Here is a 27216-nt window from a genome sequence, read left to right as displayed (position 1 = left end):
GTGTCTCAGCAGCAGCCTGTCCACTCGTGCTCACTTACACACACAAGGACTGAGCAATTATGATAATTTACATTTTAATCAGCCAGATATACAAGTTCTGTTGTTGGGTTGTTTGTTTGTTTGTTTTTTAACTTTATCAAGTTGTTGTTTTTTTTTTTTTTTTCCCATCTGGGTCTGATACAATTAATGTGTTGGGTTTTTTTTCCTTTAAACAAAGGATGATGTGATTAAAAACTGGCACTATCCCTAATGAGGAGAAGGAAAACAAAATAAAAATGAAGAGGAGGGAAAAGGGGGAGACTGGCTGCAAGAAAGGAGGGATGAAAGTGGGAAGGAACAGCACTTCACAGGTCCATGAAGTCAGGCTCCCAGATTATACTGCAACACCCTGCAGCAAAACATGATGGGATTCCCACAGGATTCTGGGATACAGCATCCTTGGGCTCTCACTAGCAAGTCAAAGCCCCCCCAGCCCCCATGCCCCACCCCACAACGACCCCACAATCTATTTTCTTGCAATCTAATATGTGAAGCATCTCCCCTCCCACCCCACCTCCCCCCACCTAGGAGTTCTGAACCCTAAAAACAGCAAAAAAACATTCAGGTTTCCAAACTGTTACAGAGAGTGGCTGCTCAGCACAGCCCTGTGCCCAGGGCAGCAGCTGCCCCAACCCCACTGGGAATCTGTGCCAGGATGAAGACAAACACGTCGCCGGTGTCTCTTGGAGGTGGAGGTGACTTGGCAGTACACCCGACGTGGCAGGGATGGGATGCAACAGGACAGAGTTCCTGGCAGGCACCAGGCACAGTTCCCTGGTGTTTCCTCCTCTGGCATGTCCTGTGCTTACTTGTTGAGGGACAGTGACTGCAGTCTTTTACCTGCCATGGCCGCTTCGTCTTTTGCTGGGGGAGGGAAAGAACAGAGGTTTTGTCACTTCACAGGACCTAGAGGGAAGGGCCTCAATTTAGCCAGGGGAGGTTTAGATGGGATGTTAGGAAAAATTTCTTCACCAAAAGGGTTGTCAGGCCCTAGTATAGGCTGCCCAGGGTGGAGTCACCATCCCTAGAGCTGCTTAAAAGCCGTGTAGATGTGGTGGTGCTGAGGGACATGGTTCAGTGGTGGCCTTGGCAGTGCTGGGTTAATGGCTGGACTTGGTGACCTCAGAGGTCTTTTCCAATCAAAACAATTCAGTGAATCTACATATCAGGGATTGGTGGTGGCTTGACAGCCCCAGAGACTGAAATCCCAGTAGCCACATACAGTGAGGAAACAGGAAAAAATCTGACCCTCCCCACCAATCCCTGGTAGATCCCCTCTGGATTAGGGGAAGGGGCCCCCCTTGCACATTCCCTCCATCCTTGGCCTCTCTTCAGGTGTCCACTAACGACCCTGCTGCCGCTGCTGCAAAAACTTCTCAGTGGAAGCCACTGAGAAGACAAGCTCAGCAGCCTTCTGGTTCACACCTGTCCGAGCTGAAGAGAAAGTCCAGGCAGGGGAGGAGTGTGGCTAATCCCTGGGCAGTTTGGATCCCCAGCAGGCAAAGAGGAGAAATCCCACCCAGCACAGGGAACTCACGGAACCCCATCAGAGCAAGCGCTGACTGGGAGGATATCAACGGCCTGAGGACAAAGCAATTCCCTTCTCCTTCCCTGATCCCTCTTCAGATGAGCTTTATAAAGCAAGAGCTTTGCAAGAACGAAACAGCTGAACCTGGTTTTGACAAGAGGAGTTGTAGCAACACCAGGGAGTCTCAGGAGATGAGGGATGACCACGTGCAACATGGGAAACCACACCTCATGGCAGCACAGCCATTGCAGAGAGATGCCAGGGGATAAGATTAATTACTCTCTAACCTTTTCTTTCTTCTTCTTTCTTTCTGGCAGCTTCTTCCCTTTGCTTCCGGATGATGGCTAATCGGGCCAGATCTGCCTTGGCCTGCTCTGTCTTCCCAGCAAGGTGCATCTTCATGTACCTTTCTTTTGCCTTTTGTTTCTCTATTTCCTCCCTGTTGGAATGAATCACCAGTCAGCAGGGAGCCCAGCAGAGCAGGCAGGCACAGGCAGTGAGGGCAGAGCTGGGGGCCCCTGTCACCAGTTTTCAAGCACAGGTTCTACCTATGGGTTTCAACAGGGGTGATGAGAGAGGTATTTCCACCTTCCTTCAGCCAAAGGACACTGAACCATGAGGTCAAACAAATCAGCCCTGGACTGCACAGCAACTGCAACGTGTTCTCCTCAGCCTCACCCCATAGGGCTGAGCTGCTGCTGAAGCAACTTATCCCAGAATCTTGCACTCTGGAACTCTCCCTTGCTAAATGAAACTAGAAGATTCAACTTTGGTTCTCATCTGACTCATCTGCTCAGACAAAAATTTCACCACAATCCCTAGAATCTGGGAAACCAATACCTGCCACCTGGACACCTGTAGAGGCTGAAGTGGCCCTCAAGGTGGCCCCTGGTGAATGGATTTCAGTTAGGTCTGACTTTTGGGACAAAATTTCAGGAAAGGAATGGTCTACACCCACATCACAGAAACAAACTTCCCTCTCCCGGTGCACCCAGCCAAGCTGCCTGGCCCCAGGATGGCCATGGCTGCTCCCAGAGGACAGACAACTTCTGTGGAGTTTGTTAAGGAGACTCTTTGAACCACAGCAAGTCCTGCCCAACCATCTGCTGCTGTTCAGTGTCTGCCCTACACAGCAACACACTCAAAGGGCTTCCCCAAAACACCCACACACACAGGGCAGGGAAGCACCTCCCAGGATGAAATTCCAGCAGGGAAGACTCACCTCTCTCGTCGGGAGAGCTCCTTAGGTCCATCCAGGTCCAGCTGAGTGACTTTCTTGGTTGTCTGAATGACACGGTTGGGATTCTCGATGTCTATCAACCCCTCCACGCCCTTGCGCTTTTGCTGAGGTTCAAGAAGAAGAAAAAGGTTCAGAAGCCTCTGACACCCACCCCCATCTTCCAGCAGAGCTCCTCAGACACACTGCAACACACCCCTAGAGCAAAATGTCCAAGAGGTTTTCACTACCAGGCAACAAAACCATCCCAGACCAAAGATCTGCCCCGCCAGGCCTCTTCAGCCTTTTTAAAAAATGCTACAAATACACAAGTTTTCATTCTGAGAATGAAAATTTCCTTTCACTGCAAAATGCAGTCAAAGGAAAGGGGGTTTCTTTTGGCTTCTAAAATTACTCCTTCCATTAAAAATTTGCTGTAGGCAGCTCTCAAAAGAGACCTGGGAGTCAAGAGAAGCTGGGTGGTGCAAATGCATTAAGTAGCCCGAGAACAGGAGTACCTGGTAATCATCATCATCTTCATCACTCTCATCTGAATCTAAAGACTTCTTCTCCTTTTTGGGGTCCCCTGTTGCTCCTTCACCTCCTTCTTCTTGCTCCTCTTCTTCCTACAAAGTCACAGGGAATTAGGGAAAATGTGTGTCAGTAAAAATCCCAAATCCAGCAGTGACTTGTAAATGGGATTGTTTTGGAGGGAGGACAGGGAGAGCTGGTGTCCCTGATGTGACCCTTGTGTCACCAGGGCTTCCTGGCTGTTACAAACCAGCTGGTTCTCAACACCTAAGTGTGCACTACCTGCCCCAGCAATCACCTCTGAACAGCTCTACTGCTCTCTCTGTGCCACAGGCCAGGAAAACCACTGCCAAAGACAGACAAGGCACTTTGTTATCCCCAAAGGAAAGATCTCCAGGAGACTTTTTGTCTTGGGTTTCTGGTGCACAGTATCTCAGGGACTGGAAACTACACCCATGTAGTGCAGAGTTGGATCCTATCTGAGAGCTAGATAAAAACATAGAGAAAAGCCAACTGACAACCACCAACCAGAACCTTATCCAAGGAATTATGGTCTTCCCAGCCCAGGTTCTACCAGTCAGAATCCAGGAACTCATTTGTAAATCATGAGAAGGTAAGATCAGGAGGACCAAGCTGGGTGTGGAAGGCTTGGCTTTGCCACTGCCAAACACCCCTCACCAGAGCCAGTGGCAAAGGGGATGAGCTACAGGCACTAAGAGGAGTAATTTTGTTATTTGGCTTTTTTTAAGCTTTCCCTAATGAAAGTGTTAGATGTAACAGTCACTCTATGGGTTATCACACCAGAAAAGGAAGGAATCCTTTCCCAAAGAGCAATTCTCTGGGTTGTTTTGAAACAAGGCAGACTTTTCCAGTGGGGTCCCCTGTGTTCTGTTCCATTTCCAGCTGGAATAACTCGGACGTGTCTAATAACTTCAAACTTCATGAATCACATCACACTGGTAGGAGCTGGAATCCTTTTGGAAAAGAGGATCAGCCCCTAAGTGCCTCCAGAATTTGGAAAGATGGCATGAAACCAAGAAGGTGGAATCAGAAAACAAACCAAGAGGAGTTCTATTTGGGAAGAAGAAATCCAACACAAAGTTGGAATATGTGGCCAAGCAGCACAGCACACAACTGTCCTGAGCAACAGCTGCTCAAGACATTGAAAAGGAGTCAACAACGTGGCTCAGAACTCCTTGAGAGTGTGATCTTCTTCCAGGAGGTATTAATCAGTGTTTCCTATATGGGTAGAATTATCCTGCTGCAGTCAGTGCTCTGAGCTCCAGCTGGAACTGTCTCTTCAGGCTTAGGCAACACGTGCAGGAATTCCCAGAGAACAGCAGTGAGAGGGGCACTGCAGCTGGGAATGTGGGAATCCAGAGAGTGAGGATTTAAAAAAGCAGTCATGTCTCCTATAATCCCAGCTAGGTAGTTGAGGAATGCTGGGGAGCTGTTGCAATCCTGTGCTGTGGCACAGAAACACACCCAAAAAAGGCCTCATGCCAGAAAACTGTTATCTCTCCCTGCAAGTCACAGGCAAACAAGAACAGGTTCACTGGAACAGGTTGCCCAGAGAAGCTGTGGCTGCCCCATCCCTGGCAGTGTTGAAGGGCAGGTTGGATGGGGCTTGGAGCAGCCTGGGCTGCTGGGAGGTGTCCCTGCCCATGCAGGGGGCTGGAACTGGGTGGTCTTTAAGGTCCCTTCCAACCCAAACCAGTCTGGGATTCTATGAAGAAAATCATGTGCACAGGAAGGAGTCAAAGGATTTTTTTAGTCTTTTAAGTCTAAAGAGGGCAAATATGATACCTTCAACCTAGAGTAAGATGTCAAGATATGAACCCCCCTCCTCCCCAGCCAAGCTGCACAGCACGAGTGAAAAACCATCAGCTGGCACTGGAGACCAGAACAATGAAACATGGGAGGGAAAAGATGTCTGGGGCTGCTGTGTAACCATCTTCCTTGTCCTTTAATCTGCACAGTGTGAACAGGGTGGTCTACCTGCCCTCACCTCTGTGTGGAACCAGACTGGATCCCACCCTGCAGGCTCCCCAGACAGAGATATTCAGAACCCACCTTGTGATCACTGACAGAATGACCTGCAGCCCTTGACTGAGCCACACTTCTCAGGGGCTGCAGGTTAAGCACGTTGCACAAGCCAGGACTGAGCACAACAAGCACAGAACAAAGGCAAACACCTACCCTTGCCTTCTGCTTTTCTGCTTGGAGCTGGGCATCAATCTCCTCAGGACTTGTGTACTGTCTTGCCCGGCCTTTGTGGCCTCCTTTTCTACCTGTACAAAACAAATACAATCAATAAATGGTTCAGGGCTGAGCTTCTGGAAAGGTCTGCTCCTCCTGCACTCTCTCTGGATTTTTGGTGCAGATGGGACAAACCAAAAAAGCTCCTCTGCTAGAATCCAAACAATGAAAGAAGGACACACTGAACTCAGTGAAACACTCCAGGAGTTTTGGGTGAGAACTGGGATTATTGATCCATATTTAAGATACTTGGGGAATCAGTTCTTTTTTCCCCTGTGGTCTGGTTTTGGAGACATCAGCACCAAGGCTTGTCCTGCAGAGAGGGAGCCAGGGAGGTGTTGCCCAAGGTGGGTGTCCCCATCCCTCACCCACAGCAGAGCTGGGACACCCAGTGTCAGGCAATGAGCTTCCAAGTGTCCCTCAGCTCTGGGTGCCACCACCCTTCCCTGCCCACCCCTGCCTCTCCCACCCCCTTCCCAGGCTGGCATGGGGTGCTCAGTCCCAAGGCTGCTCTCCATGCTTCCTGCTCCTGTGGCACCCATGGTCTCCGGGGAGCTTGTCTCCTTATCCCCTCCCCGAGGCCAAGGCTGTGCCAGGAGAAAACAGGAAGATAACTGCACAAAAGCTTTGTGAATTATAATAGAGCTAAAGAACTATGAAAAGGAGCCTCCATGTTTCACTGCTTTACAAGGAAAAATCAAAGCAAGTTCTAGGAACTGGGAAGAGGAGACTCAGCTTCACTGGCTGGGCTGCCTGGGGAAGATCTGCAAAATTCTGGTGATGAATGAACTGCTGAAGTCATGAATGACTCCTGCAAGAGACTGCTCTGTCCTTCCAGCTCAGAGAACTCTGGAAAGCAAGCTGAGCAGTGGGGCTCCAGCCTTGGGCTGTGGAGATCAAGGGAGAGGCTGCACAGGATGGAGTCAGAAGCAAAGAGCCCAGGTGAGGGAGCAGCAGGTGAGTCCCAGGGGAGGAGCAGGGAATCCTCCCACCCTCCCCACCTCACCTGCTGAGGACAATGGAACCTTTAGGGTGGGGGGCTGAGGGGATGGTCCCTCCTGCCTCGGGGCTGTGCAGGATGTGGGGCAGGTCTCCGTGGGGAGGGACAGGAGGGAGGGACAGGAGCTCTGGGGCTCTGGAATCTCAGCTGCTCCCGAGCAGCCCTCCCGGCGCAGCAGAGACAAACTCTCAGGGTTTAGCTCAGCAGAAGCTGAGCTGTGGAATAAATTACCTCACCAAGCCCTCTGCAAAGCCTTCCAGAGACCCCTGGGATGTTTGCCTCAGGTGGGGCAGAGCCTGGCTCCTTCCCTCCGTACTGGGCCAGGGAAGCTCCCAGGTCCCAGATCCTGTTTGGCTGCTCCCAACCATCCCACGGGGCAACACTGACACCCTCTGGGAACCAGACCAGCCTGGCAGCTCTCCAGCCATCACCTCCCTGCCCAGCACATGACATCACTCCAGAGGAACAAGGAGAACATCCCTGACCCGTGACCTAACACCAGGAAACCCTGCGTGAAGCCCCAACAACCCTGGGGGGAGCTCAGCAGGGCTGGGGCTCTGCTCTGCACAGGAGATCAGACAGGCAGGGACCTGCTCCCACATCTGCCACCAACCCCCTGCTTCAGGCTGTGCCACTCACAGCAGCTCCCTGCCTCAGTTTCCCAGCTGTGAAAGAGGGATAAGGCTCCTTGTCCTCTTCTTGGAGCCCTTCACAGACTGGAAGACCTGCAGGTCTCCCCAGCAGGACAAGCTGCTGCCCCAGGCAGCAAAACACGTGTCCAAACCCACCAGCCTTCAGCTGCCAGCAGGAAACTTCAGGGATTGAAATAAAAAAAGTGCCCAAGGGCAGGTTGGATGGGGCTTGGAGCAACCTGGGCTGGTGGGAGGTGTCCCTGCCCATGCAGGGGGGTTGGAACTGGATGGTCTTGAAGGTCCCTTCCAACCCAAACCAGTCTGGGATTCTGTGATTCTATGAGAACAGAAGGATATGGAAGGAATCCTTATTCTCTTTGAATCAAAGTATTCAAAAAGGAAGAAAATCATCAAAACTAGTGCTGTAACCACATTTATTCATGGCTGGATAACACCTCCACTTGAGATCAAGCAGTGAGTGCAAAAGACCACCCCATAAGAGAACAGCTCTGACTGACCTGGGGGATGGGCAAAGATCCAAGGAGCAAAAGGTTGGAAACAAACATGTAACCCAAACGTTTTAAACTGTACAAGGAAACCCAGAGCAGGAAACTCTCTTGAGTTTTGGGGTCATAACCCAGCACAGCTCTTTGTCCTCACAAACACCAGGGGGAAGCTTCAGCCTTGCCTGCAGCCCCCGGGGAAGGGACACACAACCACGTGTCCCTAGAGGAAATCGAGAGAGAAGCAGATTTGGAACTAAAGCTTGGGAAATGCTGCTGGAATCAACTGGAGGAAACCACAGGAAGATGAGTGGTGAGGCTTGGTTTACATTAAACTCTGTGACTGGGGTTTCACCGACGCTGGCACAGGAGCCAATTATGCAGATGGTGGATCTGGAGAAGGTTCTGGGTGGATCCAGCTCAGCCCTGACAGTCCCTCCTTAATCACCCCAGCAAGTCGGTGCCTGCTCCCTAACGCCCAGATGCGGAGCTGCCGGAACCACATGAAAAAAGCCGCGTCTGGAGCCCCCGGAGCGCGAGGAACAAGCCCCGGGTCCCGCCCCCCCGGCCGGACCCTCTGCCCAGTCGCCCGGACTCTCCGTACCCAGCCCGGTTCCCCCGCTGAGCCGCCGGTGGGGAAGGTCGTCGGCCTGCCCGGCCCCGGGATGCCCCCCGCTGTAGCTGCCATCCCCGTCTGCCCCGCGGGAACCGGCTGCAGCTTCCAGCCCGGCGGGGAGCACACGGGGCCCACGGGAGGGCCCCGACACCCCCAGGGGCTGCTGCGATCCCGCGGCACCTGCTGGGGGGGCACCCAACGGGAGTTTGCGATCTGCGGGGGCGGGGGGGAAGGCTCCCTCCGTGCCTGGGCTGGGGGGAGAAACCGGGACCCTCCCTCAGAGCCCACCCGCGGCCGCGGGGGATGCGGCGGGAGGCCCGGCTGCCAAACCCTCCGCGGCCGAGCAGGGGGAGGCATCCCCCCCAGAGCCCCCCGGGCCGGGGGGAAGGGGCCTTCCCTGCGGGTGCGATGGCGGGAAACGAGCCCCGCCCCCCGCCCCCCGCCCGCCGCGGCGGAAGGTGCGGGCGGCGCCGCAGCCCCCCCAGCGCCCCCGCCCGGAGGGGGACACAGGCCCTGCCGCGGCCTGGGGGGGCTTCCCCGCTCAGCGCCCCCCGCCTCCCCTAGCGGGGACGAGCCCCCGTCCCGTCCCGTCCCGTCCCGTCCCGTCCCGTCCCGTCCCGTCCCGTCCCGTCCCGTCCCGTCCCGTCCCCACCTCCTTTGGGCATCGCGGCGGCGATGGCGGCAGCAGCAGCGCGGCCCCCCGGCCCCAGCGCCGACCCGGAACCGGAAGCCGCCCCGCCCCCGCGCGCGCCGCGCGGCCCTGGGGCCCGCCAGGCCCCGCGGGGCTGCCCCAGCGCTGCCGGTGCCTCTCCCGGTGCCCCGCCCGGTGTCTCTCCCGGTGCCCCGCAGCGCAGCGCAGAGCGGGGCCGGTTTCCTCCCGGGGGGACGCGCTCTTGGCTCTTTTCTGGCCGAGAAGGGTGGGAGGATTTTTCTTCAGGCAGTGCGGCGGGCACCCCGGAGGGGCGGAAGTGCCGGGCGGGAGGACCCGCGGGGGCCGGAAGCGGCGGCGGCGGCGGCGGCGGGAGCGGCCCGGGAGGTGAGGGGAGGGGAGCGGGGCCCGGGAGGGGCCCGGGTCCCTCCTGCTCCGCCGGTAGCCTGTGCTGAGCCCCGGGGCTGGCGGGGCTGGGCGGCCTCGGCGGCGTCGCCCGGTTTTTCTGCAGGAGTGGGAGGAAGCGGCTGCCTCGGGGCAGGCCGGGCCGGGCCGGGCCGGGCCGGCGGTCGTTTCGCTTTGCTGAGGAGAAATAACGATTTATTGTGGTGAAGCGGGTGCAGCCGCGTCCCGGGGCCGCGTGGGGCGGTGCTCTGCCTCCGTCACGAGCTCGTTTTCTATCATTGAAGTGAAAAGTGCATCAAAAGCGTGACCAGCGGGTTGAAGGAGGGGGTTTCCCCCCCTCTGTTCCTCTCGCCCTCGCCCTTGCAGTGCTATGGCCAGTTCTGGATTTCTCAACACAAGAAGGACATGGAGCTCTTGGAGCAAGTCCAGAGCAGGCCCCGGAGATGCTCAGAGGCCGGGGCAGCTCTGCTCTGCAGACAGGCTGGGAGAGCTGGGGTGTTCAGCCTGGAGAAGAGAAGGCTCCAGGGAGACCTGAGAGCACCTTCCAGGGCCTGAAGGGGCTCCAGGAAAGCTGGGGAGGGGGTTGGGACAAGGGCAGGGAGTGAGTGGATGAGGGGAAATGGCTTTAAACTGAACAGGTTCCCCAGAGAAGCTGTGGCTGCCCCATCCCTGGCAGTGTTGAAGGGCAGGTTGGATGGGGCTTGGAGCAGCCTGGGCTGGTGGGAGGTGTCCCTGCCTATGCAGGGGGCTTGGATCTAGATGATCTTTAAGGCCCCTTCCAACCAAAGGGGCACAGAAAAATTCAGATAAATGTCTTTAACTCTTTTGTTTTCTTCCCAGAGTTGTGAGGACTGAAGCCCCCACATCCCTGAGCTCAGACAAGCCCCTGCCCTGCCTGGTTTCCAGCGGGATGCCCAAGGTGAAGCGGAGCCGGAAGCCTCCCCCGGATGGCTGGGAGCTGATCGAGCCGACGCTGGACGAGCTGGATCAGAAGATGAGAGAAGGTGAGCAGCAGAGCTGGGTGTCTGTAGGGACGTGGCCCTGACACCAGCAACCCCTCAGCTTGGTGAACAGTTCAGGGCCCTCCAGGGCCAGGCCTGGAGCTCGTTCTGGTGCACGGACACACCGGCCCTTCCCGTCCGTGCTGTCGCTCTGGTCTGACGAGTCATGAGGTCACCTTCCATCCCAGCCTGGATCACATCATCCCCCATCTCTTTCTCTTCCTGTTTTCCTTCCCTAAAGGAGCTGTTCCAGAGCAGGTCCTTTTCCTTTGAATCTTTTCCCATTAAGTTTGGTCTTATCTCTAAGTGACTAAGGAAATAAGCTGGGGAGGTGAAAGCTGGTGTTTGTGTTCCAGCGGAGACGGAGCCACACGAAGGGAAGAGGAAGGTGGAATCCCTCTGGCCCATCTTCAGGATTCATCACCAGAAAACACGTTACATCTTTGATCTCTTCTATAAAAGAAAAGCCATCAGCAGAGGTGAGGGGCACAAACACTTTATCCAAGGCAGGGGAACAAAGAAGGGAGGGAGATGTTGTCCTGTGGTGTGCCTGGACTGCACCTTGGTGGGGAGGGAGAGTGGTGGGAGAGGGACTGTTGGCTGCTTGGCTTCAGCTGCTAGTTACTACAGCCAGTAACTCCTGACATGAGTCTCCTGGTGTGTCTGCTCTTCTCCAGAGCTCTATGAGTACTGCATCAAGGAAGGATATGCTGACAAGAACCTGATTGCCAAGTGGAAGAAGCAGGGCTACGAGAACCTCTGCTGCCTGCGCTGCATCCAGACACGGGACACCAACTTTGGCACCAACTGCATCTGCAGGGTCCCCAAGAGCAAGCTGGAAGTGGTAAGGGGCTGTCACTGCCTTCCTCTGTGTGTCTGGACATGGTCCAGCTCCTCCCAGGTCAGCAGAGCAGCTGGTGCTGTGCTTTTTGGGTCATTTCCCCAGTTCTGACATTTTGTGTCTTGGCTGCTCTAGTTGGTATCGAGTTGGCTATAAACCTAGTTGGCTTTGGCATGCAGTTGTTTGAAGTTGTTAGAACCCAAAGAAAACAAGACAGTAGACCCCTCCCCCAGAGCTGGAGGCCTGGTGGGTGCTGCTCCCTGCTCCCCACAGGGTGGCTCTGAGGTCCCCTCCTCCTGCCTCTCTTTCCAGGGGAGGATCATTGAGTGCACACACTGTGGATGCCGAGGCTGCTCGGGCTGAAGCTGCTGGGCCCCCCCGCTTTGTGAATCCTGAGGGATCTCCTGCCCAACGGACTCTTCCTGCCCTTCCAGCCACCCCCTCTGGGATCAGGTCTTTCTGTGCTGCAATTAAACCAGCAGTGTATTCATTGGGATTGTGTGTACAGTGGAGGGGGGGTTGGAGTAGCTTTTGTGTAGCCATTTATTTTAAAATAAACTCTGCCCTCCTGAGGGAGTGGTGCTATCCTCTGGGAAAACATGTCCATGCCCCCTTCTCCTGTGGGATGTTCTTTGGGAGGTTGGAGGTTGCTCTGTTTACTGGGAGGTTGTTTTTCAGCAGCTCTTACCCCTCTTTCTCAACAAACTGAATTTAAAAAGCTGTGTGGAAAGAAAATGAGTTCTCAAACATCCAGTCTGATTTAATCTCTTCCCTGATCTTGTGTAGCAGGGAGCTAAGTGTCACCAGAGCTCTCTGCTATGGTTTGTAACCCGGAATTGGCATGCAGATCCATTCTGGAATGCCAGCAGTCCATAGGGACTGACCAGTCACACTGAAGTGTCCAGATAGAACAAGGAAAGAGACAAACCAGCATTGAGCTAAACCACCATCAGATCTGATTTACTTCTCCCTTGTTTAACCCAGGGGTTGTTCAACCACAGCCTGCCCAATCCTCTGCAGTTTACAGAAATCCCCTGGAAATGTATTTCCTTAAAGGATAAATATTTTATTATGTAGCTACCACCAGAAATCATTGAAATACAAAGCAGCTTTACTATAAGGCAGTTTAAAGGAGCAAGTTCCAAGTTCTTCCAGCACAGGGGAGATGCAGAACTTCAGTGTCCTCACAGCTCCTTCTGCTCTTGCTCAGCCTCGTCCCCCTTGTCACCTGCCCCACCTTTTGCTGTTCTGTACTTTGCCCAGGGATGGGGGGTCTCCTCTCCTGCCATCACTTTCAACCACCGGTAGTAGTAGCCACGGAAACCATCGATTTTCTCCAGGTATGAGTTCTTTGACTTGTACTGCAAACACAAATCCAAAGAAAGCCCAAGTTTTCTGTTAGAAGAGACCTCACTTCAGTACCAGCACACGACAGCTACAAGCTGCAACTAAAGAATCAGCTCAGAATCACTCGGCTGGATCAGAGAAGCCCTCAGGAAAAAGGCCTAGGCAGGTGGCCACCCTTCCCCTCACTGCTGCTGTCCTTCAGGATGCCCTCACACTCGACCAGGTGTAGCTACTCACCCTGTCAAATTTGGGAGGGTACTGTGCTGCAAACTCCAGCTGGCGGATGATAACTTCGTTGGGAGGCACCTGGTTGCTCCTCATGTCCCTCAGGATCTGGATCAGGTAGCGGTAATCCAGCTGCCGGACAGCGCCGGCGATCAGGCTGCTGTAGATGTACTTGTTGGGAGTAACTCCAGACCTCTGGAACCAACCAGCACCAGGAGTTTGCCGTGAGAACACAGAAACCTCAGCAGGGCTTTTCAAAAGGGCTTCACTTTGCTCTTCCTGCAGCTCAGACCCAACCCTGCAGAGCTCCTTACCTTCAGATCCGCCAGCAACTGCAGCCCGTCCTCCTCCTGGTGGCAGGCGATGGCCAAGCTACAGAAGGTCTGGAGGTTGGGTGACAGTCCCCTCTTCACCAGAGCTGGCAGCAAGCTCTGCAAGACACAAGTGTTGGATCCACTTGGAACGTGTCTCCTTGCAGCTTTCCAGGGAGAGCTGGAGGAGCTGAAACAGAATCCAGAACGACTCAGAAATCAACCTGGTCTTGTGGAAACCAGTGTGAGGTTCCCAGTTTCTACTGTGGATAGAGAAATGGGTCTCACAGCCAACACGAGGCCTGAGAAAAGGAGGTAACAGGGTGGTTCTGTGTTTTTCCTCACCTTTGCTCCTTCCAGATCTCCTTGTTTACTCTTCTTCCTTATTAAAGTGTTAAAGAAGGTCACATCTACATTCACTTTATGCTTATCCAGGCGTGCCAGCAAAGAGGACTCAGAGGGGCTCTGGGGCTCTACCAGCTCAGCCAGCAACGTGAATGTTTTAATGTTGGGTTCTGCATTGTCCTCTTTCATTCTCCTCAGGAAGCCTTCCACGTCCCCCATCAAAGCCAGTCTGTCAGATGGCCTGGCCACTGTCCCCAGGGAAACCACAGCTGCGTTGGGCATCCCAGAATCCAGGAGGTTGGGCAGCTTGCAGAAATGGTGCTCCTGGCTGAGGCATGCTTGTTCCTGCTCCATTTCATTCCAGCCTCTCCTCACCAATGCTCCCATTCTGCTGGGAGCTGTGCTGGGGTTGTCCAGAGCAGCTGGTTCTGCCTTGGCCCAATTCACATCTTTGTTTTGTTGCTGGATCAGTTCCTCAGGCTGCACCGAACTCTCCAGAAATAACTGCTTTTCCATAGCTTCCACATCCAGCTGGACAGCAGCTGTGCTCTCCGCTCCCTTCTTCTTCTGACTTTTCCCCTTCTGCCTCCTGGGTGGCAGCCCGAGCTGAGGTGGGTGCTGCTGGGTGGGTGTGAGCAGGAGCTGGGACGCCACGGCCGGATCCCCCACCCCGCAGTCCCTGGCAGCACGAAGCATCAGGTTGTAGATGTGGCTGTCAGCCCTTATCCCTAGCGTGGTCATTTGTTTCCAGACCTGAGGAGAGGAAGATGAACACCAGGTGTGGGTGACCTTAAATAACAGGAGCATTTCGGACTGTATCTACCTGCCCTGTTATTATAGAATCCCAGACTGGTTTGGGTTGGAAGGGACCTTAAAGATAATCTATTTCCAACCCCCCTGCATGGGCAGGGACACCTCCCACCAGCCCAGGCTGCTCCAAGCCCCATCCAACCTGCCCTTCAACACTGCCAGGGATGGGGCAGCCACAGCTTCTCTGGGCAGCCTGGGCCAGGGTCTTGCCACCCTCACACTACAAATTTCTTCCTAATGTCTCACCTAAATCTCCCCTCTTCCAGCTTCAATCCATTTCCCTTTGTCCTCTTACTCCAAGCCCTTGTAAACACTCCCTCCCCAGCTTTCCTGGAGCCCCTTCAGGCACTGGAAGGTGCTCTAAGGTCTCCCTGGAGCTTCTCTTCTCCAGGCTGAACACCCCAACTCTCTCAGCTTATCTTTATAGGAGAGGTGCTCCCACCCTGCAATCATCTTCATGGCCTCCTCTGGACTTTCTCCAGGAGCTCCAGGTTATTCTTCGGTGACTTAGGCAGAAAAGGAGCAAGTTCACAGCACAAGGAGGTGAGATGCCACTGGACAACAAGCAGCTGCCTCAAACTAGCACAGATCAGGGAGGTTTGGGAGGGTACAAGATGTTCTGATGGATGTCAAGTTCACAGAACTTCTGTTCCATCAGCTCTGAGTAACCTGCTGTCTCCCAGGTGCTCAAGTGCTGAGTTACCACACAGGAGCCCTTTTCTCTCCCTGCTCAGAACATGCAGACAAACCTGCAAGGCGTGTCGGAAGCCAGAGTCTCTGTCCTTTATGCAGCTCATGAGGAGGAAGCTGAAGGTCTCCACTGTGGGAACATGGCCCTTCTGCACAATTTCCTGAAAGAGCAGAGAGTGCATTAAACTTCCCAGTTGGCAGCTGGCTGTGAAGCTCAAATACAGCTGTTGTCTTCTACAGTAGCAGCAAGTCGTAGGGTGAAATCCCAGCAATTGCTTCAGGAGCCCCAAAATGCCTCTGCAGGTCCTGGATTCTCCCCTACAGGATCTACAGGGAATTTGGGGGCAGGAGCAGCAATATTTTTAGCTGCTCCCAGAGTGGCCCTTGTGAGAAAAGCTGCAGTGAGAGGTCCCAAAGGAACTAGATCTACAGGCTGTCAAAATGAGGGATGGAGACAGACAGAGGAGTGGTGAACCCCGTGGAACACACCTGAGAGAAGAAAATCATAGAATCACAGAACATGCTGTGTTGGAAGGGGCCCAACAGGATCATGGAGTCCAACTCCTGCCCCTGTGTAGGGCACCCAAGAATCACACCATGTGCCTGTGAGCATCATCCAAATGCTTCTTGAACTCAGGCAGGCTTGGTGCTGTGATCACTGCCCTGGGGAGCTTGTTCCAGTGCTCAACCACCCTCTGGGTGAAAAACCTTTCCCTGATACCCAACCCAAACCTCCCGATTCAGCTTCCTGCCACTTCCCCAACTCCTGCCATTGCTCACAAAGAAATCGGGTCTTTACCTTCAGCACATCAAAGCACATCCTGAGGTCGGAGCAGAGGGCACAGACCTTCAGCAGAGCGTGGTAGGTGATGAGGTTCAGCTCCTGGTTCTTGCTCTGCAGCTGCTGCCGCAGCCTGAGGGCGCCCTGCAGCCCCGACTCCTTCCACGGGGACTCGGCACAGGCGTTGAACAGGGCCGTGTAGGTGGCCTCGGTGGGGACCAAGCCTCGTTTTTTCATCTGAGGGGAGAAAAGAAGAACTGGAACTGGCTATTTAGGAAAGGGCTTTTAAAATCCCACAACGTGTTGTGAGGAGTTTGAAGCGAAGAGGGTGCAAGCACTGAATCAAAAGCATCTGGGAGGCCAAGTAAGCTTTAAACAGCTTTAGCCTTGAAAATGTCATGAAGGTTTGAGAGAGGAGAGATCAACCTACATCATTGTACAGCCTGAAAGCTTTCTTGACGTAGCCAGCCCGGCCACAGCCACCTATCAGGACAGTGTAGTTGCTTTCTTCTGGCTGCACACGCTCTTCCTTCAGCATCTGCACCTCAAACAGCTCCAGAGCCTCTGCCAGCTGCAGGGAAGACGAAAAATCCACCATGAGGCAGCAAGAAAACTGAGCACAATGCAAATTAACACACACAGCTGGGGGCGGGGTGTGCTGAAGCCCTACAGAGCAAGGGATTCCTCATACGTTCCTATTTTGCATCTTTCTGTAAACATTCGAAGCAAAATCCCTTTGCAGATACATCTGCATGGGCCAGAGCTGCCTCCTTCCATCCGAGCTGTGAAGCCCCGAGCAAAGGCAGCCCCGGGACAGACCTTGTCCTCCCTGAGGAGGGCCCTGCACCGCAGGAAGTACCAGTGCGGGGTGTTCCGGGGGCGGCGCCGGGGCTTTCCTTCTGGTGCTTCTTCTCCTCCTTCTTGAAGCTTTAAATTCTGAAAGTACGACGTGGTTTTGTGATAATATTTTCTGGAAGAAAACCTATCGGACAGCGTCCCGAACTCCACGCCTTCATCATCCTCCTCCTCCTCCCTAACAGCTCCAGCGCTGCTGCCAGCCTCTCTGTGTCTCGGGCCAGTACCGGGCAGCTCACGGGAGGCGCAGAGCGGCCTGCGGGGCGCGGGGGGTGCCCGGGGCGCGGGGGGGACCCGCAGGCAGCGCAGCCCGCGGGGCAGGAGGCTCCGCGCTGCCCTCATGGCGGGGCCGCCCCGCTCCTGCCCTGCCCCGGGGCGCTGCGCATGCGCGGGCGGAAAGGGCGGGAGCGGCGCGGGGTGACGCCCTCTGATTGGCCGCGGCGCGGGGCGGTGCGCTCTGATTGGCCGCGACGCCGCGCGCTGCCCGCTGGGCGGCGGGGGGCGGGGGCAGGCCCGGCAGTCGGGCGGGCGGGCGGCGCGGGGCGGCCGGGTGCTGCCGCCGCCGCCTCCTCCCTTCCTCAGGCGCTGCCGGCCAGGAGCGGAGCGGGCAGGGCCGGGCCTGCCCGGGCCCGGCCGCCCGCCGGCCCCTCCTCTACCGCCACCATAGCTCCCCTTCCCTCCCGTTGCCGCCGCCCCCCAGCCGCCACCATGCAGGAGCTCATCGCCAGCGTGGACCACATCAAGTTCGACCTGGAGCTGGCCGTGGAGCAGCAGCTGGGGGCGCAGCCGCTGCCCTTCCCGGGCATGGACAGTGCGTGAGGGGCTCTCTTCCCTGCGGGGGGCTGGGGCCGGCTCCAGGCCGCTCTGCCCGGGGCGGGCTCCGGCGGCGGGAGGGGGGCGGGGGGCGGGGGGGCTGCCCGGGGCCCGGGCGCCTCGTTTGGCCTCGTTCGGCCTCGCGTCCGCCCAGCTCCTGCTCTGGCCGAGAGCTTTCCGACCTTACCCGGGTGCTGTGCATCCCTGCTCAAGGAAAGCTGTAGTTAGACTGGAAAATGAGTCGTTTCCGTGATAAACATCGCTTCCCTGCACGGTTCTTTGTTTCGTTTTCGCTCTCTTTGGGTACCTGAGGCATTGTGGTGGTAGGGGGACTTGGTCTTAGTCTCTGTACCTTTCCCTATAGTCTAGAAACCTTTTCCTTCAGTCTAAGAACCTGACACAGATTGTCCCAGGAGACTCATAGTTTGAAGAAGTTTTCTGACCAGGCTACTAAACTTGTGTTTTAATTTCCTTGAGTGTTCGGGTTCCTGCCTGTCAGGCTCAGCAAGGGAGTGCACACTGATGGTTGTTTCAGGCTGTAAAATTAAAGACTGTTGCTGTCAGGACTGTGAGTACAGGATTCACTGACATGCTGGGCCTGAGAGCAGAGGAAGACAATGCCAATTAAAAAAAAAAAATCTGAAAAGCAAAACAAACACAACCAAACAGAGGTGAGAGAGTTGGGGCTGTTCAGGCTGGAGAAGAGGAGGCTTCAGGGAGACCTCAGAGCACCTTCCAGTGTCTGAAGGGGCTCCAGGAAAGCTGGGGAGGGGCTTTTTACTGGAGAGGGCAGTGATGGGACAAGGAGTAATGGTTTTAAACTGGAAGGGGGGAGATTTAGGTTAAACATCAGGAAGAAATTCTTCCCCATGAGGGCAGTAAGGAATAGGTTTCCTGGGGAAGTTGGTGATGCCCCATCCCTGGAGGTGTTCAAGGGCAGGTTGGATGAGGCTTGTGCAGCCTGGTCTGGTGGGAGGTGTCCCTGCCCATGGCAGGGAGGTTGGAACCTGATGATCTTAAAGGTTCCTGGCAACCTTTATGATTTTATGATTCTAAACCTCTGCAGATTCCCTGTGCTGTCCCCCAATAATACACACATTTGTGAGGGCCAGATCCAAACACAGAACTCATGGGGGAAAGTACATTCCCCAAACCAAAATTCTGCTTTTCAGGTTGAAGGCCAGATTGTCTTTCTGGGGAAGGAGAGATTTTAAGAGTTGCCACAAAACTTTGTTAGAATCAACCATGTTTCTTTGTTCTCTTTTGCAGAATCAGGTGCAGCTGTCTGTGAATTTTTTTTAAAAGCGGCCTGTGGGAAAGGCAAGTTGTATTTCCAATACAGTCACTCTCCTGGGGGCAAAGGGTGGGGGAAAACTAGATTTTCTAGCATTGTTTGCAGTCCTCTTGGTGTTTTGTAAAGCTGGGATAGAGGATAAAAATGCAGGATACTGGAATAACTGCATTCAGAAACCCCCTTTGCAGGGGGAAACGTGGTGTTGCTGTTGCCCTGTGCCTTCCTGTGCCACAGGTTGTAATGGTTCTTTCTTTCCCTTCTCCTTGCCCTGCCTTCCTGCAGGAGGCATGTGCCCCTTCAGACACATCAGTGGGGAAAAGACAGTTGTTTGCAAACACTGGCTACGAGGACTGTGCAAAAAAGGAGACCAGTGCGAGTTTCTGCACGAGTATGACATGACCAAGATGCCTGAGTGTTACTTCTACTCCAAATTTGGTAAGGGGTGTTGTGGCTCCTACTGCTCCCTCGCTGGCATGGGAGTCTGGTGAAGAGGATCCTGGTGCATCTTCAGGGTGTTACTGTTCTTCAGTGTCTGATGTTTTCTTAGTTTGTACTTTTCCAGATCTCCTTAGTCCTTTGCCTCATTATCCCCCTGAATTGGTGACATGTTGTAGAGCTCTTGAGAGCTCGTCCCTTGGGGGAGAGGGGGAAACTCAGGTTTTTACTGGGTTTTAGGGCTTATGATCTTTTCTGGGTATGAGATGAGTAGGCTGAGCAGTTGGTCTTTGCATGAGTCTTATTTTGGGGAGTTGATGAGCAGCAGAGGGCATGGGGGTGCAAAACTTTTATGCACTTGCTTTCCAGCTCTGGAGATCTGGACATAATGAGGCAACTTGCTGTCAGAAACTTACAGTCTTGTAGGTTTCCTTGGATTGAGGTTAGTGTGCAATTTGTAGTTTCTCCACACTTGTGGTGCACTAAATGTTTGGTTTTTGTTCTCCTGACTGCTCTTTCAAATTTAGTTCCCACGTTTTGAGTTTGAAAGCACACATAAGTAATCCAGTCTGGTAGAGCTTGACTCACCGGGGATGAGTCCTTGGTGTTCTGCATCTAGGTTAAGGCAGGCAGTAAGACTTGTGCCTGAACTGATAAGTGCTGGTAACAGCTTTCTGGGAGCTACATGATCCAGGTAATGTTTTGGGAGTTATTTTGCTCTGGAACCTGCATACTTGACTGAGAAGTGTCTTTCCCTTTGGTGCAGGGGAATGCAGTAACAAGGAATGTCCGTTCTTGCACATCGACCCGGAGTCTAAGATCAAGGACTGTCCCTGGTATGACAGAGGCTTCTGTAAACATGGTATGTATGTCACACAGTGGCTGCTTCTGTGGCTATAAATCAAGGGTAGGGTCTGGCTCTTCTGTCTCTGCATCATCTGCTTGTGTAGCTGCTGGGGGAACGTCTGTGTGGAAGGTGAACTACAGAGCTTTGTGTTGCAGGTCCCCTCTGCAGACACCGGCACACTCGGAGAGTCATTTGTGTGAATTACCTCGTGGGATTCTGTCCCGAGGGGCCTACCTGTAAATTCATGCAGTGAGTATGCTTCCAGGCTGGGCTGGAAGCTTGTCTTTCTCATGGAATCCCATCCATCTCAAACGAGGGTGCTCTAGTGCTTCCCAAGAGCTTTGGAGATGTGGCCAACCTTTAGTTTGTCCAGATTTGAGAATATGGGCAGGGCCTCTGCAGGGAGTTGTCAGTGAGACTCTGCGTGGTGATCAGATGCCAAGAGTGCAGTGGGATCAGATGGGTTTGTATTCCAGAAGACTTCCCAGCTGGAGGGATGTATGGCATACTGGATTGGCATTTCCTTGCTGAGCACCAGGGAAGTGGGGAGGGGGAGGTTTGTCTCCTGGGAGCTGAATTTAATCAGCTGAATGTTTGTGGTGTTCGGAGTTAGGTGACTGAGCTGATGCTAAAATGTTGGCACATGGTTTGAGAATCAATTTTCTTGTTTCCATCTAAATCAGCCCTAGGTTTGAACTGCCAATGGGAACCACAGAGCAACCACCACTGCCTCAGCCAACACAAACCCAGCAAAAGGTACATAGTTCCACCCTCCCCACCCACCCTCAAAGCCTCTCCCACAGCACTTTAAAAGAGGGTGTATTGCCCAGTCAGAACTGGACACCTGGGCTCTTGCATCTGGCTTGCAGAAATACTGAATGAGGGAAAACCCTTCCTGTTCTACAAAAGGGTGTGATATTCTTTTGTGATTAAGAACTTGGGGACAAATCCAAGCAGAGCTCTGCCCCTTCTCTCTCTTCCTCCCAGCCCTCTCATGTCTACCAGCTGATCACAATGGACTGGTGTTGCCTTCATCCTGGCATTGTGGTGTTTTTGCTTTGTTCTGTTTCTCCCCTTAACCTTCTTGGTCCAGCTCAGAGGCCAGCAGTGGCAGGTCTTGTTCTTTGGGGCAGTGCCTGGCAGGGAGAGTGCTCTGCAAGAATTAAGCAGGGAGCCACCCTGAGTGCTGAAAACCCTACCATTGCTCCCACTTTCTGTGGAGATCTGCTCACAGAACACTCCCACATCACATAAAAGCAAATCCTACGTGGTTGTGTGATGATCTGCCAAGGTTTTGTCATCTGCCTGACATCTCTCAGTGATGGCAGTGGTATTTTAGCAGCATAAACCTACTCTCTGAATCTGCTTTCCAGAGAAAAGCAGAATCACTGGACTTTGTAAGCCTCAGCACTTGATTTCTTCTCTCTGCTGCTCCAGCTGGCAGAGCACCCACACACAGACTTGGAGGAAAATTGATCATCCAGTATGTGGGTGCTCTTTTCCCTTAACAAAATAACAACCATAAAGGTCTTTATCCTCGATGCACTTAGTGAGTCTGAACTTTTCTCCTCACCCACAGAGGACACCCCAAGTCATTGGAGTCATGCAGTCTCAAAATAACAACTCTGGGAACAGAGGACCCCGGCCGCTGGAGCAGGTCACCTGCTACAAGGTAATTGAGAGGGGAGGGAGGAGGAGGGAAAGCAGAGGGGGAGGGACTGAAGAGGTGCAGGGTTTGTGTCACCTGGACACCTGTGACATCAGGCTGCTTTGCTGCTGGGTGCTTGTCACGGGCAAAGGTCTGTCCTGATGAGGGATGTTGGTCCTGAAAAAGGTTCTCTTGCGGCGCGAACACGTGCTGTGCTCACGGGTGTTGCATTTTGTGCATGGATGCAGCTGTGGGAACTGGCTCTGAGTTCTGAGGGCTCCAGGTCCCTGGTTTGCCAGCTCACAGACTTGCTGTGACAGTTAAGGCTACTGTAGGACAGACAGTGCTCATCTGCTAATAAACAGGAAGCCCAACCACAGTGGCAGTTGAAGGAGACTGTTGAATGTTCAAATTAACAGTGAATGTTAGTTTTGTGTCATGAGTTGATTTGCCTAGACTTGGTGATTGTGGGAAGATTTTCTTCTCCCCTCTTAGCATGGAAGGTCCTTGGGAGTAACAAATTGAATATGTAAAGACTGCTCAGTATTTCAGCTGTGAAACCAAGGAATGAGCTGTTCTCGTTGGTTGTTCCTTGAGGAGCACAAGTAAAACTTACATAGTTGTAAGTGCCAACTTCTGTGCCTTAGGTGCTTGTCTGGGTAAAAATCCCTGTGGTTGGACAGGGATAGTGAGTAGCTGAATCCATTTCACTGAAAATCATGAATAGCTACTTTCTATTTTAGCTGCAAGTAATAGTCCATATCTGGAGATCTCTGTAGCAGCAGATACTGGCATTTCTCTCTGGGCTTGAAGAGCTTCAAGGTGCTGTTGTGAATCTCTGGTTGAGATGCACCTTCCTCTGTCTAATGCTGCATCTTCCATACGTGGTAAAGCTTCCCAGTCAGAACTGTTGCTGGCTTACCTTAATAAAGGCAGCTAGAGGGGAAATAAAACGGCTGTCACTGTAGAATAACTCCTCTCTCTCTTTTCTCTTTTAGTGTGGTGAAAAAGGTCATTATGCCAACAGATGCACCAAAGGACATCTGGCCTTTCTCAGTGGACAGTGAAAGAGCAGAATGAAGAGTGCAGGGGAGCTGTTAACACTGAGGAGAGGTTTCTGCCTAGCACCATGTCTCGAACTATTAATCAGGTTGTTTTTTAATGCCATTACTGAAAGAACTGGTCAGAGGCTGGCTGCTGCTAAGCAACATTTTTGTAATTGCCCACAAATCTTTTTTTTATGTTTTAACCTTTTTAAAAATAGATTTTGGCCTCCGCCCATGTTCATTGAGCCCTGCTGAAAGGCAGATCTAAAAGCAAATGGATGTGGAACCCCCTCACAGTGCAGCACTCTACATAAACACATCTTATGCCAGTGTTTCCTTCAAGTGTTTTCCTTCTGCCACTTCTCTTGGGAGAACCTGCAGCGTTTTCAGCCCTCCCTGTGGGAAGCAGGAAGACTGACTGGGAAAACTTAATACTTGGAATGCCTTCCCTTCAGGGAGGAAGCAGGGATTCTGCTGTTCTGTGGCTCTTCAAAAGCCCAAGTCATGTTCCCAGCTCCAGCCTGCTGTAGTGGGTGTGCTGGTGGCTGACAATGTGTCACGTACATCAGGTTGTAAAACTCTCATCCACTTGTTTGTTTCTGTGCTTCTTCCTGTGCTGAAGGGTAGAAATTAAATCTTCTGGGTGAGAACTGATCAGGGGGGAGAATAAATGGGCATCTCTATGGTTAGCTGAGCAACGAGGAGCAGTGGGTGGAGGAAAGCTTCATTTGTGCTCCTTTCCATGTGTAAAAAGCCAGGAGGGAAAGGAACATGGCTTGGAGAGTAGGAATAAAAGAGCCTTGTCTGAGCCCCCCGTCGTCCGGATCACACTGAGCAGGTGTTTCCATAGCCTAGAGAAGAGGAAGGAGTGGAGATGTGTATTCTTACAGAGCACTGCTTTTAAAAGCAGCAGAGCATTCTTCTGACAGCAATTTTTGCCAGCCAAACCCCTTCGTTTTGTGAGAAGAGTGTTTCAGAAGGGCCAATGACAAAAATGTGAATTAAAAAAAAAGAAAAAAAAATGCACCTACAACATGAGCCTTATTGATTCTAACCCCCCTCTCATTTGCTGGCTGCCTGTATCCTCAGTTTTTATTGAAGTGTTCTAATGGAAAGAGCTGGCTGTGGGGTTTTTTCCTCCTTTTCTTTTTTATGAACAAGGTAAAATGACCAGATTAAGAGAAGGCACCAGATCCTGTGTTGGTTTGAATGCTGTTCTTTCACTGTGGAGTCAGAGTCTCTCAAGATGGAACTTCAAAGTCTCAGTGACTGGTATGACAGACCCTGACACTTCTCCTAACATGTTGTGCCCCTCCAGGCTGCACAAGTGATCAGACTATGAGATGAATTAATCTGTGTGGAACTGGGCACGTGGAAAGGGAACTGAAGGTGTCTGGCTGCCTTCCCTGTGTAGGGCAGGAATTTATGGTCTCCACTACCTTTTCCAAAACAGAAGGCCTTCCTTTTAACTCTGAAGCTCCTGAGATACTTTTTAACCCTTAACAAGTGGTTTTCATTCTCCTTCCTCTTTAGAAAAGGATCGTGCTGGTGGTACCTGTGGTCCCAGCTGCAGTTCCAAGTGGCAGCAGGTCCTTGTGCAGTGGGTCAGCACCTGGGGCTGAGCCACCAGTGCTCTTTTACTCTCCTTTTACACATGTAGTGGCTCCTGTTGGAGATCTCAGCACTGCATGCCAGTCAAGAAGCAGTTTTCCCTCAGTTTAACTTCACAGATCTTTGTTATAGTAAGGGTCTCTTAAGCTTGTACCTCTTCAGAATAACCTTCCATCTTCTCTTAGTAACAGAACTAGGTAGGGTTTTGATAGAAATAGTTCATTGGAGGCAAGAAGCTCTGACATCCCAGTGACAGAGTGAGAGTTGCAGACTCAGAGCTCAGCTGATCTCACCTGAGGCAGCACTGCCATGATGGAGAACTGTCACTGGGTGATGCCTGAGAGAGAAACACGTGGCCACACCAACAAGCTGCCTAAACCTCAGGGATTCTTTCAAATCAAAATACATCCTTTCAGCTAGTTGTCCACCCTCTATCATTAGGAAGCAATCCACTGCTTTTTACTTCCATCAAACAGCTAAATAAGCATCAGTATTAAGAGTTTCCCCAGTTCATAATGCAGCCCAAGTAGCAGAGGCTTTCCTAGGCACCTCTGAACTCACCCTGGAGGGCTGAAACTAAGACAAACTCACCCACACAGGACAAATAACAAGTCAGTGTCACCTCAGTAGGTGTGAAGTGCATGCACTTTATTTTTGGTCATAACAGTACAGACTGTAGTATGATTAGTTCTGATGTCTGCAGGCAGGATAACTGTGCCAGCAGCCAAGGCTGCTCCAGAGCTGCACCTTCACATTTCAGTGGTACCTTCTCCAACGGTCGTGCTCTGCATCAAGGAAAAGCAAGTTAGTTTTCCTGAAGCCACAAGATACTTATAAAAAAAAAAAAAACAACCCACCTGAAATTACAAGAAAGCACTCTAAAAAAGTTGTTGTTTCTAAGTACTGCCACGTCAGACTAATGAGATTCAAGTGTTTTCCTCACCACAGGAAATGCTGTCTGTCCAATAAGTTACTGAAAGCATTCCAGTTCCCTATGGCTAGAAGTTTGCTTACCCAAAGTCTCAGATTGAGCAGCAATGGTTAGCAAAGTCTTTAATTTTATTTCTAAAAGCAACAGCAGATTAGTTTTTATCACCCCAAGCTGCACTGTGCACACTCATCCCTACTGCTTTTACTTACTGATGTGACTGTAGCTCCAGATGTAGCTGACAACAACGTAACCAGCCAGCACCATGGTGACCCCAGCCAGGCCCCCTTTCTTCACATTGATGTATTTATTGTAGTATCTGTCATAACCTGTGGAGGAGAAAAGTTGTTTTTCAGAGCAGCTGGGCAAGTTGTGTATTTTTCTGTCTCAGAAATTAGCAGCCTGGTTTCCTAGAACTTCAGGAAATTGTTTCTGGTGAAAGAAGGCAGCCTGTGTGTTAGTTGAGCCAGGTGAGCTCATATTAACAGTACTAAGCCTTGGAAAGCAAAAAAAAAACCCAATATATAATTTTTCATTAATCATTACTGTGACTTTGATGAGCTGAAGCTGTTCTGGAGTTATCCAGTTCTTTAATACTCAATCTTTTGCATTTACATTTACCTGAATGCCATCTCTGTCCCTATAGCAAAGGGTCAAAGCTTTTATAAGTGATCTATAAAAGCCTTGTGTCCTTTCTTACCATCTTTAGGGATCAGTTGCAAATAGGTTCAGGAGTCAGGGAGCCACATTTCCTCTTTATGCAAGAAGGAATACTGCCAGCAAAGCTCTGCCAGCAGACAGAGCCCATGCAAGAAATACCTTTACAGATGGGAGAACAAGACGCTACTGGAGGGACAGTTCTGGGGAAGCTGAAGCTGCCCAGAAGCAACCCCCGGGCTGCCGGATCCCCCCCCAGTCCCAGCCAAGAGCTACTCCAGCAGCCGCTGGTCCGCCTGGCTAGGTCAGCAGGGGCTCAGGCCCGCGGCGGGAGGGCAGCCCCGCCGCTCCCCCTCAGCAGCCCTCACCGCTCCCCCTCAGCAGCCCTCACCGCTCCCCCTCAGCAGCCCTCACCGCTCCCCCTCAGCAGCCCTCACCGCTCCCCCTCAGCAGCCCTCACCTCTCCGCAAGGCCCCCACGACGCCGCCGGGCGTGAAGTCCCTCATCGCCACCCAGCTGGGCAGCTGGCCCAGCTTCACGTCCATCAGCTTCATGTCCTTGAGGAGAACTGCGGCACAGACAGAGACACAGCCCGGTCAGGGGAGAGAGGGGAGGAAGGGGAAGGAGCCGCGGTCACCTTGGCGCCCGCCGCACTCACCCGGCGGCTGCGCCATCTTGCCGCTGCTGGCCGCGGGGCACGGCGGGAAGGGGCGGGGACCCGGATGTGGGGCGGGAAGGGTCGCGCGGCGCCACAGGGCGGGCGGGTCCCGGGTCACCTTGTCCCGGCTTCAGCACCGCCCTGTGCCCGCCAGCACCGCCCTGTGCCCGCCAGCACCGCCCTGTGCCCGGCACCATCGCCCTGTGCCCGGCAGCACCGCCCTGTGCCCGCCAGCATCGCCGTCTCCCCGCCCCATCGCCTCAGACGCTGCCTCGGGCCGTGCCTGGCGCCTGCCGCGCGGCTGGCGGGGCGGTTTTCCTGCCGTGTCCCGCTCCCGCAGGTTTCCCCGGCAGGGAAGGGCCGCCCGGGGATCCCGGGTGACTCGCCCCGCGCTTGTGGGGTGTCCCGTGTCGGCAGCGCGGTAGCACTGCGGGCTGGGGCGAAGGGGTGAGGCAGTGACAAGGCTGCGTCCTGTCACTGCAAGACTCGACCAGCAGTTTTCCGGGGCTGCTGGTGTCCCGCAAATGAGCCTTTCCCGCTGTATTCTGAGGAAGATGCAGCTCAGCGCGATAAATGTGCGTTCAGATAATATATACCGAAACATACATGTATATTTTTCATAATATATTATAATGCAGGAAGTGAGGGCTTCTCAGACTTCTTCCAGGGGTCACCTGCCCTCACCTGCAGTCTTC

The 27216-nt window shown here is 53.1% G+C and overlaps 5 protein-coding genes across 5 annotated transcripts; 2 read left to right on the top strand and 3 right to left on the bottom strand.

Annotated features, from left to right (window-relative positions):
- Nucleotides 1-57: 57 nt before the first annotated feature.
- On the bottom strand, nt 58-9054 carry PDAP1 (PDGFA associated protein 1). Its single transcript, XM_051632528.1, has 6 exons — nt 8977-9054; nt 5514-5605; nt 3302-3409; nt 2790-2911; nt 1855-2006; nt 58-903 (listed from the first exon to the last, which is right to left on the bottom strand). The coding sequence occupies exons 1-6, from the start codon at nt 8987-8989 to the stop codon at nt 845-847; spliced, it is 546 nt and encodes a 181-aa protein (XP_051488488.1). The 5' UTR covers nt 8990-9054; the 3' UTR covers nt 58-844.
- Nucleotides 9055-9278: 224 nt separating this feature from the next.
- BUD31 (BUD31 homolog) lies at nt 9279-11818 on the top strand. Its single transcript, XM_051632198.1, has 5 exons — nt 9279-9360; nt 10219-10382; nt 10736-10858; nt 11057-11223; nt 11533-11818. Exons 2-5 carry the CDS (start codon nt 10289-10291, stop codon nt 11581-11583), a joined length of 435 nt encoding a protein of 144 aa, XP_051488158.1. The 5' UTR covers nt 9279-9360; nt 10219-10288; the 3' UTR covers nt 11584-11818.
- A 447-nt stretch (nt 11819-12265) lies between these two features.
- On the bottom strand, nt 12266-16951 carry PTCD1 (pentatricopeptide repeat domain 1). Its single transcript, XM_051632196.1, has 8 exons — nt 16549-16951; nt 16160-16300; nt 15748-15966; nt 15008-15109; nt 13449-14201; nt 13107-13223; nt 12805-12987; nt 12266-12581 (listed from the first exon to the last, which is right to left on the bottom strand). The coding sequence occupies exons 1-8, from the start codon at nt 16924-16926 to the stop codon at nt 12405-12407; spliced, it is 2070 nt and encodes a 689-aa protein (XP_051488156.1). The 5' UTR covers nt 16927-16951; the 3' UTR covers nt 12266-12404.
- A 139-nt stretch (nt 16952-17090) lies between these two features.
- CPSF4 (cleavage and polyadenylation specific factor 4) lies at nt 17091-22996 on the top strand. Its single transcript, XM_051632197.1, has 8 exons — nt 17091-17395; nt 18667-18717; nt 18974-19126; nt 19893-19988; nt 20129-20222; nt 20657-20729; nt 21553-21645; nt 22620-22996. The coding sequence occupies exons 1-8, from the start codon at nt 17293-17295 to the stop codon at nt 22686-22688; spliced, it is 732 nt and encodes a 243-aa protein (XP_051488157.1). The 5' UTR covers nt 17091-17292; the 3' UTR covers nt 22689-22996.
- A 1909-nt stretch (nt 22997-24905) lies between these two features.
- Nucleotides 24906-26599, bottom strand: ATP5MF (ATP synthase membrane subunit f). Its single transcript, XM_051632200.1, has 4 exons — nt 26522-26599; nt 26324-26431; nt 25419-25535; nt 24906-25063 (listed from the first exon to the last, which is right to left on the bottom strand). The coding sequence occupies exons 1-4, from the start codon at nt 26535-26537 to the stop codon at nt 25035-25037; spliced, it is 270 nt and encodes an 89-aa protein (XP_051488160.1). The 5' UTR covers nt 26538-26599; the 3' UTR covers nt 24906-25034.
- Nucleotides 26600-27216: the final 617 nt, after the last annotated feature.

Source organism: Apus apus, chromosome 14, assembly GCF_020740795.1.
Source record: "Apus apus isolate bApuApu2 chromosome 14, bApuApu2.pri.cur, whole genome shotgun sequence".
Lineage (NCBI taxonomy): Eukaryota > Metazoa > Chordata > Aves > Apodiformes > Apodidae > Apus > Apus apus.
The sequence above is the reverse complement of the archived record's forward strand: the minus strand, read 5'-3'. Positions and strand labels throughout refer to the sequence as shown.

Bases quoted from the DNA above. Each gene is read 5' to 3' on its own strand.
- PDAP1 (XM_051632528.1), bottom strand. The intron at 3,410-5,513 runs GTAGGTGTTTGC...GTGACTTTGTAG, and splicing joins CAGAAAAGCAGAAGGCAAGG to GAAGAAGAGGAGCAAGAAGA. The intron at 904-1,854 runs GTTAGAGAGTAA...TCCCTCCCCCAG, and splicing joins GAAAGAAGAAGAAAGAAAAG to CAAAAGACGAAGCGGCCATG.
- BUD31 (XM_051632198.1), top strand. From the start codon at position 10,289: ATGCCCAAGGTGAAGCGGAGCCGGAAGCCTCCCCCGGATGGCTGGGAG. The intron at 10,859-11,056 runs GTGAGGGGCACA...GCTCTTCTCCAG, and splicing joins AAGAAAAGCCATCAGCAGAG to AGCTCTATGAGTACTGCATC. The intron at 11,224-11,532 runs GTAAGGGGCTGT...CTCTCTTTCCAG, and splicing joins CCAAGAGCAAGCTGGAAGTG to GGGAGGATCATTGAGTGCAC.
- PTCD1 (XM_051632196.1), bottom strand. From the start codon at position 16,926: ATGAGGGCAGCGCGGAGCCTCCTGCCCCGCGGGCTGCGCTGCCTGCGG. The intron at 15,110-15,747 runs GTAAAGACCCGA...CTGCTCTTTCAG, and splicing joins TGTGCTTTGATGTGCTGAAG to GAAATTGTGCAGAAGGGCCA. The intron at 14,202-15,007 runs GTTTGTCTGCAT...TCCTCTCCTCAG, and splicing joins GCTTCCGACACGCCTTGCAG to GTCTGGAAACAAATGACCAC.
- CPSF4 (XM_051632197.1), top strand. From the start codon at position 17,293: ATGCAGGAGCTCATCGCCAGCGTGGACCACATCAAGTTCGACCTGGAG. The intron at 17,396-18,666 runs GTGCGTGAGGGG...TCTCTTTTGCAG, and splicing joins GCCCTTCCCGGGCATGGACA to AATCAGGTGCAGCTGTCTGT. The intron at 18,718-18,973 runs GCAAGTTGTATT...GCCTTCCTGCAG, and splicing joins AAAAGCGGCCTGTGGGAAAG to GAGGCATGTGCCCCTTCAGA.
- ATP5MF (XM_051632200.1), bottom strand. The intron at 25,536-26,323 runs GTGAGGGCTGCT...TCTCCTCCACAG, and splicing joins CGTGGGGGCCTTGCGGAGAG to GTTATGACAGATACTACAAT. The intron at 25,064-25,418 runs GTAAGTAAAAGC...TCCTTGATGCAG, and splicing joins CTGGAGCTACAGTCACATCA to AGCACGACCGTTGGAGAAGG.